We start from the raw sequence: 24,345 nt of genomic DNA, 5'->3' as shown, positions 1-24,345 counted from the left end.
ATGTGGTGTAGTACAGGTGTAACCTGTCCGTACAGTAACTCAGTCATGTGGTGTAGTACAGGTGTAACCTGTCCGTACAGTAACTCAGTCATGTGGTGTAGTACAGGTGTAACCTGTCCGTACAGTAACTCAGTCATGTGGTGTAGTACAGGTGTAACCTGTCCGTACAGTAACTCAGTCATGTGGTGTAGTACAGGTGTAACCTGTCCGTACAGTAACTCAGTCATGTGGTGTAGTACAGGTGTAACCTGTCCGTACAGTAACTCAGTCATGTGGTGTAGTACAGGTGTAACCTTCCCAGTCATGTGGTGTAGTACAGGTGTAACCTGTCCGTACGTAACTCAGTCATGTGGTGTAGTACAGGTGTAACCTGTCCGTACAGTAACTCAGTCATGTGGTGTAGTACAGGTGTAACCTGTCCGTACAGTAACTCAGTCATGTGGTGTAGTACAGGTGTAACCTGTCCGTACAGTAACTCAGTCATGTGGTGTAGTACAGGTGTAACCTGTCCGTACAGTAACTCAGTCATGTGGTGTAGTACAGGTGTAACCTGTCCGTACAGTAACTCAGTCATGTGGTGTAGTACAGGTGTAACCTGTCCGTACAGTAACTCAGTCATGTGGTGTAGTACAGGTGTAACCTGTCCGTACAGTAACTCAGTCATGTGGTGTAGTACAGGTGTAACCTGTCCGTACAGTAACTCAGTCATGTGGTGTAGTACAGGTGTAACCTGTCCGTACAGTAACTCAGTCATGTGGTGTAGTACAGGTGTAACCTGTCCGTACAGTAACTCAGTCATGTGGTGTAGTACAGGTGTAACCTGTCCGTACAGTAACTCAGTCATGTGGTGTAGTACAGGTGTAACCTGTCCGTACAGTAACTCAGTCATGTGGTGTAGTACAGGTGTAACCTGTCCGTACAGTAACTCAGTCATGTGGTGTAGTACAGGTGTAACCTGTCCGTACAGTAACTCAGTCATGTGGTGTAGTACAGGTGTAACCTGTCCGTACAGTAACTCAGTCATGTGGTGTAGTACAGGTGTAACCTGTCCGTACAGTAACTCAGTCATGTGGTGTAGTACAGGTGTAACCTGTCCGTACAGTAACTCAGTCATGTGGTGTAGTACAGGTGTAACCTGTCCGTACAGTAACTCAGTCATGTGGTGTAGTACAGGTGTAACCTGTCCGTACAGTAACTCAGTCATGTGGTGTAGTACAGGTGTAACCTGTCCGTACAGTAACTCAGTCATGTGGTGTAGTACAGGTGTAACCTGTCCGTACAGTAACTCAGTCATGTGGTGTAGTACAGGTGTAACCTGTCCGTACAGTAACTCAGTCATGTGGTGTAGTACAGGTGTAACCTGTCCGTACAGTAACTCAGTCATGTGGTGTAGTACAGGTGTAACCTGTCCGTACAGTAACTCAGTCATGTGGTGTAGTACAGGTGTAACCTGTCCGTCAGTAACTCAGTCATGTGGTGTAGTACAGGTGTAACCTGTCCGTACAGTAACTCAGTCATGTGGTGTAGTACAGGTGTAACCTGTCCGTACAGTAACTCAGTCATGTGGTGTAGTACAGGTGTAACCTGTCCGTACAGTAACTCAGTCATGTGGTGTAGTACAGGTGTAACCTGTCCGTACAGTAACTCAGTCATGTGGTGTAGTACAGGTGTAACCTGTCCGTACAGTAACTCAGTCATGTGGTGTAGTACAGGTGTAACTCAGTCATGTGGTGTAGTACAGGTGTAACCTGTCCGTACAGTAACTCAGTCATGTGGTGTAGTACAGGTGTAACCTGTCCGTACAGTAACTCAGTCATGTGGTGTAGTACAGGTGTAACCTGTCCGTACAGTAACTCAGTCATGTGGTGTAGTACAGGTGTAACCTGTCCGTACAGTAACTCAGTCATGTGGTGTAGTACAGGTGTAACCTGTCCGTACAGTAACTCAGTCATGTGGTGTAGTACAGGTGTAACCTGTCCGTACAGTAACTCAGTCATGTGGTGTAGTACAGGTGTAACCTGTCCGTACAGTAACTCAGTCATGTGGTGTAGTACAGGTGTAACCTGTCCGTACAGTAACTCAGTCATGTGGTGTAGTACAGGTGTAACCTGTCCGTACAGTAACTCAGTCATGTGGTGTAGTACAGGTGTAACCTGTCCGTACAGTAACTCAGTCATGTGGTGTAGTACAGGTGTAACCTGTCCGTGCAGTAACTCAGTCATGTGGTGTAGTACAGGTGTAACCTGTCCGTACAGTAACTCAGTCATGTGGTGTAGTACAGGTGTAACCTGTCCGTACAGTAACTCAGTCATGTGGTGTAGTACAGGTGTAACCTGTCCGTACAGTAACTCAGTCATGTGGTGTAGTACAGGTGTAACCTGTCCGTACAGTAACTCAGTCATGTGGTGTAGTACAGGTGTAACCTGTCCGTACAGTAACTCAGTCATGTGGTGTAGTACAGGTGTAACCTGTCCGTACAGTAACTCAGTCATGTGGTGTAGTACAGGTGTAACCTGTCCGTACAGTAACTCAGTCATGTGGTGTAGTACAGGTGTAACCTGTCCGTACAGTAACTCAGTCATGTGGTGTAGTACAGGTGTAACCTGTCCGTACAGTAACTCAGTCATGTGGTGTAGTACAGGTGTAACTCAGTCATGTGGTGTAGTACAGGTGTAACCTGTCCGGACAGTAACTCAGTCATGTGGTGTAGTACAGGTGTAACCTGTCCGTACAGTAACTCAGTCATGTGGTGTAGTACAGGTGTAACCTGTCCGTACAGTAACTCAGTCATGTGGTGTAGTACAGGTGTAACCTGTCCGTACAGTAACTCAGTCATGTGGTGTAGTACAGGTGTAACCTGTCCGTACAGTAACTCAGTCATGTGGTGTAGTACAGGTGTAACCTGTCCGTACAGTAACTCAGTCATGTGGTGTAGTACAGGTGTAACCTGTCCGTACAGTAACTCAGTCATGTGGTGTAGTACAGGTGTAACCTGTCCGTACAGTAACTCAGTCATGTGGTGTAGTACAGGTGTAACCTGTCCGTACAGTAACTCAGTCATGTGGTGTAGTACAGGTGTAACCTGTCCGTACAGTAACTCAGTCATGTGGTGTAGTACAGGTGTAACCTGTCCGTGACAGTAACTCAGTCATGTGGTGTAGTACAGGTGTAACCTGTCCGTACAGTAACTCAGTCATGTGGTGTAGTACAGGTGTAACCTGTCCGTACAGTAACTCAGTCATGTGGTGTAGTACAGGTGTAACCTGTCCGTACAGTAACTCAGTCATGTGGTGTAGTACAGGTGTAACCTGTCCGTACAGTAACTCAGTCATGTGGTGTAGTACAGGTGTAACCTGTCCGTACAGTAACTCAGTCATGTGGTGTAGTACAGGTGTAACCTGTCCGTACAGTAACTCAGTCATGTGGTGTAGTACAGGTGTAACCTGTCCGTACAGTAACTCAGTCATGTGGTGTAGTACAGGTGTAACCTGTCCGTACAGTAACTCAGTCATGTGGTGTAGTACAGGTGTAACCTGTCCGTACAGTAACTCAGTCATGTGGTGTAGTACAGGTGTTACCTGTCCGTACAGTAACTCAGTCATGTGGTGTAGTACAGGTGTAACCTGTCCGTACAGTAACTCAGTCATGTGGTGTAGTACAGGTGTAACCTGTCCGTACAGTAACTCAGTCATGTGGTGTAGTACAGGTGTAACCTGTCCGTACAGTAACTCAGTCATGTGGTGTAGTACAGGTGTAACCTGTCCGTACAGTAACTCAGTCATGTGGTGTAGTACAGGTGTAACCTGTCCGTACAGTAACTCAGTCATGTGGTGTAGTACAGGTGTAACCTGTCCGTACAGTAACTCAGTCATGTGGTGTAGTACAGGTGTAACCTGTCCGTACAGTAACTCAGTCATGTGGTGTAGTACAGGTGTAACCTGTCCGTACAGTAACTCAGTCATGTGGTGTAGTACAGGTGTAACCTGTCCGTACAGTAACTCAGTCATGTGGTGTAGTACAGGTGTAACCTGTCCGTACAGTAACTCAGTCATGTGGTGTAGTACAGGTGTAACCTGTCACGTCTCAGTCATGTGGTGTAGTACAGGTGTAACCTGTCCCGTACAGTAACTCAGTCATGTGGTGTAGTACAGGTGTAACCTGTCCGTACAGTAACTCAGTCATGTGGTGTAGTACAGGTGTAACCTGTCCGTACAGTAACTCAGTCATGTGGTGTAGTACAGGTGTAACCTGTCCGTACAGTAACTCAGTCATGTGGTGTAGTACAGGTGTAACCTGTCCTGCAGTAACTCAGTCATGTGGTGTAGTACAGGTGTAACCTGTCGTACAGTAACTCAGTCATGTGGTGTAGTACAGGTGTAACCTGTCCGTACAGTAACTCAGTCATGTGGTGTAGTACAGGTGTAACCTGTCCGTACAGTAACTCAGTCATGTGGTGTAGTACAGGTGTAACCTGTCCGTACAGTAACTCAGTCATGTGGTGTAGTACAGGTGTAACCTGTCCGTACAGTAACTCAGTCATGTGGTGTAGTACAGGTGTAACCTGTCCGTACAGTAACTCAGTCATGTGGTGTAGTACAGGTGTAACCTGTCCGTACAGTAACTCAGTCATGTGGTGTAGTACAGGTGTAACCTGTCCGTACAGTAACTCAGTCATGTGGTGTAGTACAGGTGTAACCTGTCCGTACAGTAACTCAGTCATGTGGTGTAGTACAGGTGTAACCTGTCCGTACAGTAACTCAGTCATGTGGTGTAGTACAGGTGTAACCTGTCCGTACAGTAACTCAGTCATGTGGTGTAGTACAGGTGTAACCTGTCCGTACAGTAACTCAGTCATGTGGTGTAGTACAGGTGTAACCTGTCCGTACAGTAACTCAGTCATGTGGTGTAGTACAGGTGTAACCTGTCCGTACAGTAACTCAGTCATGTGGTGTAGTACAGGTGTAACCTGTCCGTACAGTAACTCAGTCATGTGGTGTAGTACAGGTGTAACCTGTCCGTACAGTAACTCAGTCATGTGGTGTAGTACAGGTGTAACCTGTCCGTACAGTAACTCAGTCATGTGGTGTAGTACAGGTGTAACCTGTCCGTCAGTAACTCAGTCATGTGGTGTAGTACAGGTGTAACCTGTCCGTACAGTAACTCAGTCATGTGGTGTAGTACAGGTGTAACCTGTCCGTCAGTAACTCAGTCATGTGGTGTAGTACAGGTGTAACCTGTCCGTACAGTAACTCAGTCATGTGGTGTAGTACAGGTGTAACCTGTCCGTACAGTAACTCAGTCATGTGGTGTAGTACAGGTGTAACCTGTCCGTACAGTACTCAGTCATGTGGTGTAGTACAGGTGTAACCTGTCCGTACAGTAACTCAGTCATGTGGTGTAGTACAGGTGTAACCTGTCCGTGCAGTAACTCAGTCATGTGGTGTAGTACAGGTGTAACCTGTCCGTACAGTAACTCAGTCATGTGGTGTAGTACAGGTGTAACCTGTCCGTACAGTAACTCAGTCATGTGGTGTAGTACAGGTGTAACCTGTCCGTACAGTAACTCAGTCATGTGGTGTAGTACAGGTGTAACCTGTCCGTACAGTAACTCAGTCATGTGGTGTAGTACAGGTGTAACCTGTCCGTACAGTAACTCAGTCATGTGGTGTAGTACAGGTGTAACCTGTCCGTACAGTAACTCAGTCATGTGGTGTAGTACAGGTGTAACCTGTCCCGTACAGTAACTCAGTCATGTGGTGTAGTACAGGTGTAACCTGTCCGTACAGTAACTCAGTCATGTGGTGTAGTACAGGTGTAACCTGTCTGTACAGTAACTCAGTCATGTGGTGTAGTACAGGTGTAACCTGTCTGTACAGTAACTCAGTCATGTGGTGTAGTACAGGTGTTACCTGTCCGTACAGTAACTCAGTCATGTGGTGTAGTACAGGTGTAACCTGTCCGTACAGTAACTCAGTCATGTGGTGTAGTACAGGTCTAACCTGTCCGTACAGTAACTCAGTCATGTGGTGTAGTACAGGTGTAACCTGTCCGTACAGTAACTCAGTCATGTGGTGTAGTACAGGTGTAACCTGTCCGTACAGTAACTCAGTCATGTGGTGTAGTACAGGTGTAACCTGTCCGTACAGTAACTCAGTCATGTGGTGTAGTACAGGTGTAACCTGTCCGTACAGTAACTCAGTCATGTGGTGTAGTACAGGTGTAACCTGTCCGTACAGTAACTCAGTCATGTGGTGTAGTACAGGTGTAACCTGTCCGTACAGTAACTCAGTCATGTGGTGTAGTACAGGTGTAACCTGTCCGTACAGTAACTCAGTCATGTGGTGTAGTACAGGTGTAACCTGTCTGTACAGTAACTCAGTCATGTGGTGTAGTACAGGTGTAACCTGTCCGTACAGTAACTCAGTCATGTGGTGTATTACAGGTGTAACCTGTCCGTACAGTAACTCAGTCATGTGGTGTAGTACAGGTGTAACCTGTCCGTACAGTAACTCAGTCATGTGGTGTAGTACAGGTGTAACCTGTCCGTACAGTAACTCAGTCATGTGGTGTATTACAGGTGTAACCTGTCCGTACAGTAACTCAGTCATGTGGTGTAGTACAGGTGTTACCTGTCCGTACAGTAACTCAGTCATGTGGTGTAGTACAGGTGTAACCTGTCCGTACAGTAACTCAGTCATGTGGTGTAGTACAGGTGTAACCTGTCCGTACAGTAACTCAGTCATGTGGTGTAGTACAGGTGTAACCTGTCCGTACAGTAACTCAGTCATGTGGTGTAGTACAGGTGTAACCTGTCCGTACAGTAACTCAGTCATGTGGTGTAGTACAGGTGTAACCTGTCCGTACAGTAACTCAGTCATGTGGTGTAGTACAGGTGTAACCTGTCCGTCACAGTAACTCAGTCATGTGGTGTAGTACAGGTGTAACCTGTCCGTACAGTAACTCAGTCATGTGGTGTATTACAGGTGTAACCTGTCCGCACAGTAACTCAGTCATGTGGTGTAGTACAGGTGTAACCTGTCCGTACAGTAACTCAGTCATGTGGTGTAGTACAGGTGTAACCTGTCCGTACAGTAACTCAGTCATGTGGTGTAGTACAGGTGTTACCTGTCCGTACAGTAACTCAGTCATGTGGTGATCAGTCAGTCAGTCCCTGGCCCTGGGCGGCTGGTAATACTGGACCGTGGGCCGCGTCCTCGTGGTGGTCCGAGGCTGCCCGTCTCCCCCGCGCCGGTACTCTAACCCCTCCTCTTCCTTCTGCTACCACACATACAGATCTACCATCAGTTTGGCTTTTTAACATCGTACTCAATAAGATTCTATTTTCACAGGCAGGACCTGATCCTAGATCTGCACTCTGGCTCACTGTGAACACAGGCCCTGGTTTATGAGATGATATCAGAACCAGCTGATAGAGGTCTTCCTGAAGACAAAACCACGTCGTCGGTGTCTTCACAACTGAACACGTCGCGTCATCTCAGACGGAACCAAGGACTTTCTTTAGGCTCATTCTCAATGAGTCTTTCCCTCGTTTCCACACCCTCTCTCCTCTCCTCCTGCTCTAAAAGCCATTAGAGGAGACGGTCTAGGGTGGGGAGGGACCTCGGACATTCTCCTCCAATACGGTTGAGAAGCTGGACGGGAGAGAGGACGTGAGGAATCACGGAAAGGTGAGTTGAGACAGAGCAACTGTAGTCCATAGATACTTACCCAGAAGTCCGTGTTGACAGGTCTGATGTTGTGTAGAAGGACCTCCTCACAGTTTCCATACTCAGTAAAGACCACGACCGCTGTGAGGCCAGAGGGATGTACAGCATCTATCCTGGACCTGTAGAACTACACACAGAGGTGTTATTATACACAGCGTCTATCCTGGACCTGTAGAACTACACACAGAGGTGTTATTATACACAGCGTCTATCCTGGACCTGTAGAACTACACACACAGAGGTGTTATTATACACAGCGTCTATCCTGGACCTGTAGAACTACACACAGAGGTGTTATTATACACAGCGTCTATCCTGGACCTGTAGAACTACACACAGAGGTGTTATTATACACAGCGTCTATCCTGGACCTGTAGAACTACACACAGAGGTGTTATTATACACAGCATCTATCCTGGACCTGTAGAACTACACACAGAGGTGTTATTATACACAGCGTCTATCCTGGACCTGTAGAACTACACACAGAGGTGTTATTATACACAGCGTCTATCCTGGACCTGTAGAACTACACACAGAGGTGTTATTATACACAGCGTCTATCCTGGACCTGTAGAACTACACACAGAGGTGTTATTATACACAGCGTCTATCCTGGACCTGTAGAACTACACACAGAGGTGTTATTATACACAGCATCTATCCTGGACCTGTAGAACTACACACAGAGGTGAGGTGATTGTCATCCTTCCATCTATGTAACCATGACTCCAGTGTTAATATAATTGATTGTCATCCTTCCATCTATGTAACCATGACTCCAGTGTTAATATAATTGATTGTCATCCTTCCATCTATGTAACCATGACTCCAGTGTTAATATAATTGATTGTCATCCTTCCATCTATGTAACCATGAGTCCAGTGTTAATATAATTGATTGTCATCCTTCCATCTATGTAACCATGACTCCAGTGTTAATATAATTGATTGTCATCCTTCCATCTATGTAACCATGACTCCAGTGTTAATATAATTGATTGTCATCCTTCCATCTATGTAACCATGACTCCAGTGTTAATATAATTGATTGTCATCCTTCCATCTATGTAACCATGACTCCAGTGTTAATATAATTGATTGTCATCCTTCCATCTATGTAACCATGAGTCCAGTGTTAATATACCTTGTTGTCTTCCCAGTAGAGCGCTAGAACCTGGTCTCCTGGTTTCAAGTTCCCCAGGCCTTGAGGCTCCATGGACCCAACCTGTCCCTGGTCTGACCTCTGCCCTTTGACCTGCCCTGACCTCTTCTTAGGGGCGGTGTTGGAGTTGTTATGGGCTGGGTTAGTGCTGTTCCTGTTGTGTGGCTCCTCCCTCTCCCTGGGGGCGGGACCAGAGGAGTAGTTCTGTTGTTTGATTGGCCCTGTCCGGTGTTCCGTCGACGAGTCACCGTTTTGGAGGTGTGGACCCGAGCCTGGGCCGCCGCCCACTTGGCCTTTCACTGGACGAGACTCCCCACGGGACACGCCCCAGTCCTGCGTCCCGGCGCTACAGTCCTCTTGCCCCGCCCACGACGTAGAAGAGTTTGACGGTCCGTTGTCCCGGTAACGGTCAAAGTTGTCCGAGTTGGGCCTTTCACTGTGGGACTTCCCCCCTCCTCTCCTTCTGCTGTTGGGCTCAGCTCTACAATACAACACAACTTTACTGTACATCCCAGAATGACACATTCTTTCATTGGCATCACCGTACAAGAATGAAAACCATTGCAGACACATGAGAAAACAGTCAAACCTCGCACATTGTAATCAAATATCCATTCAAACAATGTCACTTCTTTATATAATGTTTCCTTACCCTACATTACTCATCTCATGTGTATATACTGTATTCTATACCATCTACTGCATCTTGCCTATGCCGTTCGGCCATCACTCATCCATATATTTTTATGTATATATTCTTATTCATTCCTTTACAATTGTGTGTTTAAGGTAGTTGTTGTGGAATTGTTAGATTACTTGTTAGATGTTACTGCACTGTCGGAACTAGAAGCACAAGCATTTCACTACACTCACATTAACATCTGCTACCCATGTGTATGTGACAAATAACATTTGATGAGACGCCATTCATAATCAAGTCTAATCCAGTATCCATACCTGTTGTCTGCTCTGCTGTCAGATCTCTGGACCCCTTTAGGTTCTGATACACAGTTAGAACTGGACTCTGTCTGGTGCTGGCCTGGTTTAGAGGCAGCTGGTGCAGGCCCGTTGTTCTGCTTCATCCCTCCTCCTCCTCTCTTATTAAACGACAGATCAGGTACCGAGTGCTGCTCTCTCCGACTTTGGTTCTGGAACCCTCCGGAACCAAAACTAGAACCTACTCTGATTCCCTGCTGGAAGGTTCCAGAACCAGAAAGATCCCCCTGGGTTCCGTCTCTGGGTTCTCTGTTCCGCTGGCCAGGGGCGGGTACGTAGCAGGGCAGAACACTGATGCCTGTCCTCTGGCCTCCCTGGCTGCTTGTCTCTCATTCTGGGCCTCTCTCCACCTCTCTGTCCCTCCTCCACCTCCAGGAGGGGCCTTCTCCTGTGTCTGGCCCCTTTCCCGGCCTCTGTCCTGGGCTCTCTCCTGGCCCTGCTGGCCCCCTGCTGGAGCTGGGACTGGAGCTGGGGAAGGGGTGGATGTGGTGATGGAAGGGTCGTGGCCAGGTTTAGGGAAGTCCTTGTCACTATCCCTCTGGAAGCGAGGTGGTCTGTCGTTCCTATCGTTCCTGAAGTCTGATCTATCGTTCCTCTCGTTTCTCTCCTTCCGTGATCTGTCCTTCCTGGACCAGTCACTCCTACTGTCTGCCCTGTCGCTGCGTTGGGGGAACCTGTCCTGGGACTGGTGGTTAGGGGGAACGGCATCTTACCATCATGATGCCTCTGAGAGGACTGGCTCTTTGGCTCTGGAGGAGAAACCCAGAGAAAAGATATTCACACACACAGTGTGTCAAACGTTTAAACATTTCAACAAAATGTTGTTTTTGTTTGCCGATAGACAGGCCCAGTGCCCGGTTCTGTCTGTCTGGTGGCTGACCTGCCAAAACTGATAGACAGGCCCAGTGCCCGGTTCTGTCTGGTGGCTGACCTGCCAAAACTGATAGACAGGCCCAGTGCCCAGTTCTGTCTGTCTGGTGGCTGACCTGCCAAAACTGATAGACAGGCCCAGTGCCCGGTTCTGTCTGTCTGGTGGCTGACCTGCCAAAACTGATAGACAGGCCCAGTGCCCGGTTCTGTCTGTCTGGTGGCTGACCTGCCAAAACTGATAGACAGGCCCAGTGCCCGGTTCTGTCTGTCTGGTGGCCGACCTGCCAAAACTGATGAGACAGGCCCAGTGCCCGGTTCTGTCTGTCTGGTGGCTGACCTGCCAAAACTGATAGACAGGCCCAGTGCCCGGTTCTGTCTGTCTGGTGGCTGACCTGCCAAAACTGATAGACAGGGCCAGTGCCCGGTTCTGTCTGTCTGGTGGCTGACCTGCCAAAACTGATAGACAGGCCCAGTGCCCGGTTCTGTCTGTCTGGTGGCTGACCTGCCAAAACTGATAGACAGGCCCAGTGCCCGGTTCTGTCTGTCTGGTGGCTGACCTGCCAAAACTGATAGACAGGCCCAGTGCCCGGTTCTGTCTGTCTGGTGGCTGACCTGCCAAAACTGATAGACAGGCCCAGTGCCCGGTTCTGTCTGTCTGGTGGCTGACCTGCCAAAACTGATAGACAGGGCCAGTGCCCGGTTCTGTCTGTCTGGTGGCTGACCTGCCAAAACTGATAGACAGGCCCAGTGCCCGGTTCTGTCTGTCTGGTGGCTGACCTGCCAAAACTGATAGACAGGCCTAGTGCCCGGTTCTGTCTGTCTGGTGGCTGACCTGCCAAAACTGATAGACAGGCCCAGTGCCCGGTTCTGTCTGTCTGGTGGCTGACCTGCCAAAACTGATAGACAGGCCTAGAGCCCGGTTCTGTCTGTCTGGTGGCTGACCTGCTGTGAGTGTTTGTGTTCTCTGAAGTACGGCAACTAATCAGTCTCCGTTTCAAAAATACTGAATCTTAGGAGGCGATTCTTAGAGGAAGATGTATTTTCTTTCTACTAAATGTCTCCTTACTACATTTGCACACACTGTATATAGACTTTTCTACTGTGTTATTGACTGTATGTTTGTTTATTCCATGTGTAACTCTGTGTTGTTGTTTGTGTTGCACTGCTTTGCTTTATCTTGGCCAGGTCACAGTTGTAAATGAGAACTTGTTCTCAACTAGCCTACCTGGTTAAATAAAGGTGAAATAAAATGTATAAAATTGGTAAGTCATGGTATTTAACAAGATGTAAAGAGGAGCAGGCGGCAGGCAGCACACAGCAGGCAGCACGCTACAGGCAACACGCAGCAGGCAGCACGCAGGCTGTACGATTGTTTATCCCACAGGCAGCTCAAGATTAATTTGATGGACAGTTCTGGACGCCTCGTGAAGGACGTTAAAGTCCCACTTCAGAAGCGACCTTCCTTTACAGACAAGTAAAAAACCCGTTCAGCGGGCGCTTCCAATCCATCTCCAGAGAAGGTTTGGTGTTGGCATTTAAACAGCTGTCGTGTTCCCTCACAGACAAACAAACAGACCGCAGGAGAGGAGCTTTCAAGGGGATATGACTGAGGGAGACAGAACTTCACTGTCTGGCCCTAGTTGTCCTTATTAGGACCATTATTCTGCATTGTGAATGAATTATTCTGCATCGTGAATGAATTCTTCTGCATCGTGAATGAATTATTCTGCATCGTGAATGAATTATTCTGCATCGTGAATGAATTCTTCTGCATCGTGAATAAATTCTTCTGCATCGTGAATAAATTATTCTGCATCGTGAATGAATTATTCTGCATCGTGAATGAATTATTCTGCATCGTGAATAAATTATTCTGCATCGTGAATGAATTATTCTGCATCGTGAATTAATTATTCTCCATCGTGAATGAATTATTCTGCATCGTGAATTAATAGGATCATTATTCTGCATCGTGAATGAATTATTCTGCATCGTGAATTAATAGGATCATTATTCTGCATCGTGAATGAATTATTCTGCATCGTGAATTAATAGGATCATTATTCTGCATCGTGAATTAATAGGATCATTATTCTGCATCGTGAATTAATAGGATCATTATTCTGCATTGTAAATTGACGTGGAATTTTCAGATTTTTTTGTATCGTTTTAACAGAAAATTATATGTAGAAAAATGCAGATTAAACGTTAAGCAAAATTGTCCATTGGTCCCATCCCTGACGTACACACACACACCCATGCTTCAATTCTAGATACTGTCTTTTAATTGGAGACCTGAGAAACAAATACAAATAAAATATATACCGTATATAAACAAAGAAGGGGGAAACAAACATCAATGCCAGAGTTCAGTAAAAATGGCATGATCCCAAACTCTGGGTTCAAACATCTAAATAGTTGAAATGAGCCCAAACATCAAACAGTAACTTCTCCTCATGAAAGGCAGGAAATGAAACCCATCCCTCTCTGTTGGCTGTGTCCATTTCCCCTCTGTGGTGAACCATATGTCAGTTTGTCCCCATGCCTACCCACTGATGTCAGAGACTTAACTAACGGGAGCACTGTTTTATACAGCTTAATACCCTCTGTAGAGAGACACACAGACCATCTGGCTGGCTCCTCACTATAACCACCAGAGGAGAGGACTACAGCACCAGAGACTACAGCACCAGAGACTACAGCACCAGAGACTACAGCACCAGAGACTACAGCACCAGAGACTACAGCACCAGAGACTACAGCACCAGAGACTACAGCACCAGAGACTACAGCACCAGAGACTACAGCACCAGAGACTACAGCACCAGAGACAGGACTACAGCACCAGAGACAGGACTACAGCACCAGAGACAGGACTACAGCACCAGAGACAGGACTACAGCACCAGAGACTACAGCACCAGAGACAGCACTACAACACCAGAGACTACAACACCAGAGACTATAACACCAGAGACTATAATACCAGAGACTATAATACCAGAGACTATAATACCAGAGACTATAACACCAGAGACAGGACTACAGGACCAGCGACTATAACACCAGAGACTATAATACCAGAGACTATAATACCAGAGACTATAATACCAGAGACTATAATACCAGAGACAGGACTACAGGACCAGAGACTATAACACCAGAGACTATAATACCAGAGATTATAACACCAGAGACTATAACACCAGAGACAATAACACCAGAGACTATAACACCAGAGACAGGACTACAGGACCAGAGACTATAACACCAGAGACAGGACTACAGGACCAGAGACTACAGCACCAGAGACTATAACACCAGAGACAGGACTACAGGACCAGAGACTATAACACCAGACAGGACTACAGGACCAGAGACTATAACAACAGAGACAGGACTACAGGACCAGAGACTATAACACCAGAGACTACAGCACCAGAGACTATAACACCAGAGACAGGACTACAGGACCAGAGACTATAACACCAGAGACTATAATACCAGAGACTATAATACCAGAGACAGGACTACAGGACCAGAGACTATAACACCAGAGACAGGACTACAGGACCAGAGACTATAACACCAGAGACAGGACTACAGGACCAGAGACTATAACACCAGAGACAGGACTACAGGACCAGAGACTATAACACCAGAGACTACAGCACCAGAGACTATAACACCAGAGACAGGACTACAGGACCAGAGACTATAACACCAGAGACTATAATACCAGAGACTATAATACCAGAGACAGGACTACAGGACCAGAGACTATAACACCAGAGACAGGACTACAGGACCAGAGACTATAACACCAGAGACAGGACTACAGGACCAGAGACTATAACACCAGAGACAGGCCTACAGGAGTAGAGACAGGACTAGACAGTGTGGAGCTCTGAATTAACATGTGTTTTAATCCTGTCCTATTTGATTTGTTTTATGACAGATGGATCAGAAACAAAGAGGGTGAAATATTAAGAGGAAACAGAAGTATGAAAGCTGGACATGGAGGTTGAACCCTGCTCTCCAGAGGGGAACGGAACATGTTCATGGAGCCGGGTTACCCACCCCAACACAGATTTACACCATACCCTTTCTTTAAAAATATACATTTCTTATAAAAATGTACAATATTTGAAGGAATTTTGAATGACAGTTAATCTTTGATGCTGGAAAAAAAGAGTGTGAATCAGAAAAACAAACAGGATGAAGAAAATGATTATCTACCTGTAATAGAAAATTCCCCCTTTTCAATAAATGTCACAAATAGGTGTAACAAACTGCTACGTGCTTTGTGAAAATATCAGGTTGAAAGCAGGCAGCACAGCGGGATAAAGACAGAGGAAGGGAACGATCCCTGATGCTACCTCACTCTCCCACCAAGGTGCATGAATTCAGGAGCAAAGTGAAGTAGAGACACTTCTTTATTGTTAAAACCAACACGTTTCAACTGTAGCCAACAACCCTGATGAAGACTATTGGTAAAGGAAAGACAGGACCCCTAACTGTACCTTGTAGAGAGAAGACTATTGGTAAAGGAAGGACAGGACCCCTAACTGTACCTTGTAGAGAGAAGACTATTGGTAAAGGAAGGACAGGACCCCTAACTGTACCTTGTATGTAGAAGACTATTGGTAAAGGAAGGAAGGACCCCTAACTGTACCTTGTATGGAGAAGACTATTGGTAAAGGAAGGACAGGACCCCTAACTGTACCTTGTATGTAGAAGACTATTGGTAAAGGAAGGAAGGACCCCTAACTGTACCTTGTAGAGAGAAGACTATTGGTAAAGGAAGGACAGGACCCCTAACTGTACCTTGTAGAGAGAAGACTATTGGTAAAGGAAGGAAGGACCCCTAACTGTACCTTGTAGAGAGAAGACTATTGGTAAAGGAAGGACAGGACCCCTAACTGTACCTTGTAGAGAGAAGACTATTGGTAAAGGAAGGACAGGACCCCTAACTGTACCTTGTATGGAGAAGACTATTGGTAAAGGAAGGAAGGACCCCTAACTGTACCTTGTAGAGAGAAGACTATTGGTAAAGGAAGGACAGGACCCCTAACTGTACCTTGTAGAGAGAAGACTATTGGTAAAGGAAGGAAGGACCCCTAACTGTACCTTGTAGAGAGAAGACTATTGGTAAAAAAAGGACAGGACCCCTAACTGTACCTTGTATGTAGAAGACTATTGGTAAAGGAAGGAAGGACCCCTAACTGTACCTTGTAGAGAGAAGACTATTGGTAAAGGAAGGACAGGACCACTAACTGTACCTTGTATGTAGAAGACTATTGGTAAAGGAAGGAAGGACCCCTAACTGTACCTTGTATGTAGAAGACTATTGGTAAAGGAAGGACAGGACCCCTAACTGTACCTTGTAGAGAGAAGACTATTGGTAAAGGAAGGACAGGACCCCTAACTGTACCTTGTATGTAGAAGACTATTGGTAAAGGAAGGAAGGACCCCTAACTGTACCTTGTAGAGAGAAGACTATTGGTAAAGGAAGGACAGGACCCCTAACTGTACCTTGTATGTAGAAGACTATTGGTAAAGGAAGGAAGGACCCCTAACTGTACCTTGTAGAGAGAAGACTATTGGTAAAGGAAGGACAGGACCCCTAACTGTACCTTGTATGTAGAAGACTATTGGTAAAGGAAGGAAGGACCCCTAACTGTACCTTGTATGGAGAAGACTATTGGTAAAGGAAGGACAGGACCCCTAACTGTACCTTGTATGTAGAAGACTATTGGTAAAGGAAGGACCCCTAACTGTACCTTGTAGGGAGAAGACTATTGGTAAAGGAAGGACAGGACCCCTAACTGTACCTTGTATGTAGAAGACTATTGGTAAAGGAAGGAAGGACCCCTAACTGTACCTTGTAGAGAGAAGACTATTGGTAAAGGAAGGACAGGACCCCTAACTGTACCTTGTAGAGAGAAGACTATTGGTAAAGGAAGGAAGGACCCCTAACTGTACCTTGTAGGGAGAAGACTATTGGTAAAGGAAGGACAGGACCACTAACTGTACCTTGTAGAGAGAAGACTATTGGTAAAGGAAGGACAGGACCACTAACTGTACCTTGTATGTAGAAGACTATTGGTAAAGGAAGGAAGGACCCCTAACTGTACCTTGTATGTAGAAGACTATTGGTAAAGGAAGGACAGGACCTCTAACTGTACCTTGTAGAGAGAAGACTATTGGTAAAGGAAGGACAGGACCCCTAACTGTACCTTGTAGGGAGAAGACTATTGGTAAAGGAAGGACCCCTAACTGTACCTTGTAGAGAGAAGACTATTGGTAAAGGAAGGAAGGACCTCTAACTGTACCTTGTAGAGAGAAGACTATTGGTAAAGGAAGGAAGGACCCCTAACTGTACCTTGTAGGGAGAAGACTATTGGTAAAGGAAGGACAGGACCCCTAACTGTACCTTGTATGGAGAAGACTATTGGTAAAGGAAGGAAGGACCCCTAACTGTACCTTGTATGGAGAAGACTATTGGTAAAGGAAGGACAGGACCCCTAACTGTACCTTGTAGAGAGAAGACTATTGGTAAAGGAAGGACAGGACCCCTAACTGTACCTTGTAGAGAGAAGACTATTGGTAAAGGAAGGAAGGACCCCTAACTGTACCTTGTAGAGAGAAGACTATTGGTAAAGGAAGGAAGGACCCCTAACTGTACCTTGTATGTAGAAGACTATTGGTAAAGGAAGGACAGGACCCCTAACTGTACCTTGTAGGGAGAAGACTATTGGTAAAGGAAGGACAGGACCTCTAACTGTACCTTGTATGTAGAAGACTATTGGTAAAGGAAGGACCCCTAACTGTACCTTGTAGGGAGAAGACTATTGGTAAAGGAAGGACCCCTAACTGTACCTTGTAGAGAGAAGACTATTGGTAAAGGAAGGACAGGACCCCTAACTGTACCTTGTATGTAGAAGACTATTGGTAAAGGAAGGACCCCTAACTGTACCTTGTAGAGAGAAGACTATTGGTAAAGGAAGGACAGGACCCCTAACTGTACCTTGTATGTAGAAGACTATTGGTAAAGGAAGGACAGGACCCCTAACTGTACCTTGTAGGGAGAAGACTATTGGTAAAGGAAGGACAGGACCCCTAACTGTACCTTGTATGGAGAAGACTATTGGTAAAGGAAGGACAGGACCCCTAACTGTACCTTGTATGGAGAAGACTATTGGTAAAGGAAGGACAGGACCCCTAACTGTACCTTGTATGGAGAAGACTATTGGTAAAGGAAGGAAGGACCCCTAACTGTACCTTGTATGGAGAAGACTATTGGTAAAGGAAGGAAGGACCCCTAACTGCACCTTGTATGGAGAAGCTCCCCATCTTGGATTCCAGGAAGTCAAACAGAGTGCTGGGTCCTGACGGTCTTCCTCCTGCTCCCTCCTCCTCATCCTCACCCCCAAACCTACTGGACCTCCCCCGACCCCGGCCACGACCCCTTCCTCTGTCTGCTGCATGGAGGAAACAGACGCAGCAGAAAAGTCACATTATCAATGGGATGCTATAGTTATTACGTAGTCGTAGGTCATGTGTTTAAGCATCTCTTCAGGGAGGAGCTTACCTCTGGGTGGGGGGAACAGGGCTTACCTCTGGGTGGGGGGGGAGCAGGGCTTACCTCTGGGTGGGGGGGAGCAGGGCTTACCTCTGGGTGGGGGGGGAGCAGGGCTTACCTCTGGGTGGGGGGGAGCAGGGCTTACCTCTGGGTGGGGGGGAGCAGGGCTTACCTCTGGGTGGGGGGGGAGCAGGGCTTACCTCTGGGTGGGGGGAGCAGGGCTTACCTCTGGGTGGGGGGGAGCAGGGCTTACCTCTGGGTGGGGGGGAGCAGGGCTTACCTCTGGGTGGGGGGGAGCAGGGCTTACCTCTGGGTGGGGGGAGCAGGGCTTACCTCTGGGTGGGGGGGAGCAGGGCTTACCTCTGGGTGGGGGGGAGCAGGGCTTACCTCTGGGTGGGGGGGGAGCAGGGCTTACCTCTGGGTGGGGGGGAGCAGGGCTTACCACTGGGTGGGGGGGGAACAGGGCTTACCTCTGGGTGGGGGAGGGATGGGATGGGAACAGGGCTTACCTCTGGGTGGGGGAGGGAGGGATGGGAACAGGGCTTACCTCTGGGTGGGGGAGGAAGGGATGGGAACAGGGCTTACCTCTGGGTGGGGGAGGGAGGGATGAAAACAGGGCATACCTCTGGGTGGGGGAGGGAGGGATGGGAACAGGGCTTACCTCTGGGTGGGGGAGGGAGGGATGGGAACAGGGCTTACCTCTGGGTGGGGGGGGGAGGGATGGGAACAGGGCTTACCTCTCGGGTGGGGGGGGGGATGGGAACAGGGCTTACCTCTGGGTGGGGGGGAGGGATGGGAACAGGGCTTACCTCTGGGTGGGGGGGAGGGATGGGAACAGGGCTTACCTCTGGGTGGGGGGGGATGGGAACAGGGCTTACTCTGGGTGGGTGGGGAGGGATGGCAACAGGGCTTACCTCTGGGTGGGGAGGGATGGGAACAGGGCTTACCTCTGGGTGGGGAGGGATGGGAACAGGGCTTACCTCTGGGTGGGGGAGGGATGGGAACAGGGCTTACCTCTGGGTGGGGGAGGGATGGGAACAGGGCTTACCTCTGGGTGGGGGAGGGATGGGAACAGGGCTTACCTCTGGGTGGGGGAGGGATGGGAACAGGGCTTACCTCTGGGTGGGGGGAGGGATGGGAACAGGGCTTACCTCTGGGTGGGGGAGGGATGGGAACAGGGCTTACCTCTGGGTGGGGGAGGGATGGGAACAGGGCTTACCTCTGGGTGGGGGAGGGATGGGAACAGGGCTTACCTCTGGGAGGGGAGGGATGGGAACAGGGCTTACCTCTGGGAGGGGAGGGATGGGAACAGGGCTTACCTCTGGGTGGGGGAGGGATGGGAACAGGGCTTACCTCTGGGTGGGGGAGGGATGGGAACAGGGCTTACCTCTGGGTGGGGGAGGGATGGGAACAGGGCTTACCTCTGGGTGGGGGGAGGGATGGGAACAGGGCTTACCTCTGGGTGGGGGAGGGATGGGAACAGGGCATACCTCTGGGTGGGGGAGGGATGGGAACAGGGCATACCTCTGGGTGGGGGAGGGATGGGAACAGGGCTTACCTCTGGGTGGGGGAGGGATGGGAACAGGGCTTACCTCTGGGTGGGGGAGGGATGGGAACAGGGCTTACCTCTGGGTGGGGGTCTGCTCGGTTCCTCGGGGGTGGGGGGGTTTGAAGGTCCCCGTCAGTAGACTGTTGAGAGCCACCTCCATGTTGTTGTTGTTGTCCATCAGGGCCTGACGAGCATCCTCCTTATCAAACCCCATCTCCATAATGTCCCTTAGGGCCCGCTCATCCACCTAGAGGGAGGGGGATGGAGGGGGGAAGAGGGGGATGGAGGGAGGAATGGAGGAGGGAGGGATGGAGGGAGGAGGGATGGAGGAGGGGATGGAGGGAGGGAGGGGGATGGAGGGAGGATGGAGGGATGGGAGGGGGATGGAGGGAGGGATGGAGGGAGGGGGATGGAGGGAGGGAGGGGGGAGGGAGATGGAGGATGGGAGGGGGATGGAGGAGGGAGGGAGGGGGGAGGGGGATGGAGGGAGGGAGGGGGATGGTGGAGGGGTTAATGAAGACCAGAGAGAGAGAGGGAAGTTCAAATGGGGGAGAGTGAAGGGGTTAATGAAGACCAGAGCACATCGTTACAACACTGTATATAGACATACACATTTGAAATGTCTTGATTATTTTGGAATTTAGGAGAGGTTTAATCAATTTCAATTTAAGGGCTTTATTGTCATGGGAAACATATGTTAACGTTGCCAAAGCAAGTGAAATAAACAATAAAAATGAACAGAAAACATTACACTCACAGAAGTTCCAGATTAATAAATACACTTCAAATGTCATATTATGTCTATATACAGTGTTGAAACGATGTGCTCTGGTCTTCATTAACCCCTCCATTTTAACTTCCCTCTCTCTCTCTCTGGACTTCATTATCCCCCCCATTTTAACTTCTCTCTCTCTCTCTGGTCTTCATTAACCCCTCCATTTTAACTTCCCTCTCTCTCTCTGGTTTTCATTACCCCCCCATTTTAACTTCCCTCTCTCTCTGGTCTTTATTAACCCCCCCATTTGAACTTCCCTCTCTCTCTCTGGTCTTCAGTAACCCCCATTTGAACTTCCCTCTCTCTGGTCTTCATTACCCCCCCATTTGAACTTCCCTCCCTCTCTCTGGTCTTCATTACCCCCCATTTGAACTTCCCTCTCTCTGGTCTTCATTACCCCCCATTTGAACTTCCCTCCCTCTCTCTGGTCTTCATTAACCCCCCATTTGAACTTCCCTCTCTCTCTCTCTCTGGGCTTCATTACCCCCCCATTTGAACTTCCCTCTCTCTCTCTCTCTGGTCTTCATTAACCCCCCCATTTGAACTTCCCTCTCTCTCTCTGGTCTTCAGTAACCCCCCCCATTTGAACTTCCCTCCCTCTCTCTGGTCTTCATTACCCCCATTTGAACTTCCCTCTCTCTGGTCTTCATTACCCCCCATTTGAACTTCCCTCCCTCTCTCTGGTCTTCATTACCCCCATTTGAACTTCCCTCTCTCTGGTCTTCATTACCCCCCATTTGAACTTCCCTCCCTCTCTCTGGTCTTCATTAACCCCCCCATTTGAACTTCCCTCTCTCTCTCTCTCTGGGCTTCATTACACCCCCATTTGAACTTCCCTCTCTCTCTCTCTCGGTCTTCATTAACCCCCCCATTTGAACTTCCTCCTCTCTCTCTCTGGTCTTCATTAACCCCCCCCATTTGAACTTCCCTCTCCCTCTCTCTGGTCTTCATTACCCCCCATTTGAACTTCCCTCCCTCTCTCTGGTCTTCATTAACCCCCCCATTTTAACTTCCCTCTCTGGTCTTCATTACCCCCCCATTTGAACTTCCCTCTCTCTCTCGGTCTTCATTACCCCCCATTTGAACTTCTCCTCTCTCTCTCTGGTCTTCATTAACCACCCCCATGTGAACTTCCCTCTCTCTCTCTCTGGGCTTCATTACCCCCCCATTTGAACCTCCCCTCTCTCTCTCTGGTCTTCAGTAACCCCCCCATTTGAACTTCCCTCTCTCTCTCTCTGGTCTTCATTAATAAAACTCCATCCACAGTTGATCATCACTTCTGCTGTAGTCTGATCCAGATTAACAACCTTTCTATTCTATTGAGACTCCTCAGATTATCTCCTTAATCTGTTATCCTCCCCTCCACCTCTCCTCCTCTCCCCACCCCTTCCCCAACTCTCCCCTCCCCTCCCCCCTCCTCTCTCCTCCACCTCTCCCTCCTCTCCCCACCCTTCCCTTCCCCTCCTCTCCTCTCCCCTCCACCTCTCCCTCCTCCTCTCTCCTCCACCTCTCCTCCTCTCCCTCCTACTCTCTCCTCCACCTCTCCTCTCCCCTCCACCTCTCCCTCCTCCTCTCTCCTCCACCTCTCCTCCTCTCCTCCTCTCCCCACCCTTCCCCTCCTCCCTCCTCCTCTCCCCTCCCCTCCCGTCAAGACGCACTGAGGTGGAAACATAGCCCATGTCCCAGATGGCATTCTATTCCCTACTTGCAAAACTAGTGCACTATAGAGGGAATAGGGTCTAAAGTAGTGCACTATATAGGGAACAGGGTCTAAAGTAGTGCACTATATAGGGAATAGGGTCTAAAGTAGTGCACTATATAGGGAATAGGGTGTAAAGTAGTGCACTATATAGGGAATAGGGTGTAAAGTAGTGCACTATATAGGGAATAGGGTGTAAAGTAGTGCACTATATAGGGAATAGGGTGTAAAGTAGTGCACTATATAGGGAATAGGATCTAAAGTAGTGCACTATATAGGGAATAGGGTCTAAAGTAGTGCACTATATAGGGAATAGGGTCTAAGGTAGTGCACTATATAGGGAATAGGATCTAAAGTAGTGCACTATATAGGGAATAGGGTCTAAGGTAGTGCACTATATAGGGAATAGGATCTAAAGTAGTGCACTATATAGGGAACAGGGTGTAAAGTAGTGCACTATAGAGGGAATAGGGTGTAAAGTAGTGCACTATATAGGGAATAGGATCTAAAGTAGTGCACTATATAGGGAATAGGGTCTAAGGTAGTGCACTATATAGGGAATAGGATCTAAAGTAGTGCACTATATAGGGAACAGGGTGTAAAGTAGTGCACTATATAGGGAATAGGGTGTAAAGTAGTGCACTATATAGGGAATAGGGTCTAAAGTAGTGCACTATATAAGGAATAGGGTCTAAAGTAGTGCACTATATAGGGAATAGGGTGTAAAGTAGTGCACTATATAGGGAATAGGGCCGAAAGTAGTGCACTATAGAGGGAATAGGGTGTAAAGTAGTGCACTATATAGGGAATAGGGTCTAAAGTAGTGCACTATATAAGGAATAGGGTCTAAGGTAGTGCACTATAGAGGGAATAGGGTGTAAAGTAGTGCACTATAGAGGGAATAGGGTGTAAAGTAGTGCACTATATAGGGAATAGGGTCTAAAGTAGTGCACTATATAAGGAATAGGGTCTAAGGTAGTGCACTATAGAGGGAATAGGGTGTAAAGTAGTGCACTATATAGGGAATAGGGTGTAAAGTAGTGCACTATATAGGGAATAGGGTGTAAAGTAGTGCACTACATAGGGAACATGGTGCCCTTTGGGAGACAGCCTAATGGGGGAAGGGAGGGTCTACATTACACAGCTGAATGGAATACTAGTGTGGTTGTTGTTGAGGACTGCCCAGTCCCACACCGTCTAAACCCAATGAGGGTCCCCAACATTATTTCACAATCACACCACAAAGGACACCAAAACGCCCAATAAAAACCTAAATCAGAGACATTTTTACTGCAAGCCAGGAATCTAGATGAAACAAAGGAATGAATGAATTAAACTGACTTGTTGTTGATGTGAAGCCTAGACAGGTCAAACCCACAACCAGAAAGCCAAGGCATATTTTCCAAGAATTATTCTCCTGACCAAAGATCTCAAACATCTTCAATTAAAACTGAAAGGGGGGGTTAGACAGAGGGTAAGAGACCCACCCGCCTATACAGAGCTAAGGGAAACACTGGGTCAAAAGGTCAAAGCCCTCACCAGCTCGCGGTAATTTCCTAGTTCCCGGTAACTCCCGAGCTCTCTGTAGTTTCCTTCTGGTCGGCTGGACTCCTCCGTCCTCTCCATCCTCTCCTCTCGTCTCTGCCGGTACGAGTCCCTGTCTCCTCCATCTCCTCGTCGGTAGCTGTCCCGGCTGCCTGTATTAACCAGGTTTCCCCCAGCATTACCTCCACCGCCAAACGTCCGAGTTCCCTTCAGAAGAGGTCAAGAGATTGGTTTCCCCGGCAGACAGACAAAGTCTCTTCCTGGATTAAACAAACTGTTTGAATGGAGAATGTAGACCTAATCTGTGTCTGGGAAACTGGCCCTTAATATACAACAAGCCAGTAGAAACAGGACCAACTCACACAGTGGGACACGGACAGAGTCTAACAGACACGGGTGATCCAGTTACTATAGCTACGACAACAGGGATAAAACC

At 48.0% G+C, this 24,345-nt stretch overlaps 1 protein-coding gene across 1 annotated transcript in view; it reads right to left on the bottom strand.

The window, feature by feature from the left end:
• The window catches only part of LOC106574988 (tudor domain-containing protein 3), a 66,240-nt gene that overhangs the window by 12,809 nt on the left and 29,086 nt on the right, over positions 1-24,345 (bottom strand). The window contains 10 exon segments of the mRNA XM_045698421.1: positions 7,126-7,275; positions 7,729-7,854; positions 8,874-9,372; positions 9,849-10,154; positions 10,157-10,540; positions 10,594-10,636; positions 18,091-18,240; positions 19,968-20,005; positions 20,007-20,137; positions 23,904-24,116. Of these exon segments, the coding sequence (XP_045554377.1) occupies positions 7,165-7,275; positions 7,729-7,854; positions 8,874-9,372; positions 9,849-10,154; positions 10,157-10,540; positions 10,594-10,636; positions 18,091-18,240; positions 19,968-20,005; positions 20,007-20,137; positions 23,904-24,116 (2,001 nt within the window). The 3' untranslated portion in view covers positions 7,126-7,164.

This window comes from Salmo salar, chromosome ssa16, assembly GCF_905237065.1.
Source record: "Salmo salar chromosome ssa16, Ssal_v3.1, whole genome shotgun sequence".
Classification (NCBI taxonomy): domain Eukaryota; kingdom Metazoa; phylum Chordata; class Actinopteri; order Salmoniformes; family Salmonidae; genus Salmo; species Salmo salar.
The sequence above is the reverse complement of the archived record's forward strand: the minus strand, read 5'-3'. Positions and strand labels throughout refer to the sequence as shown.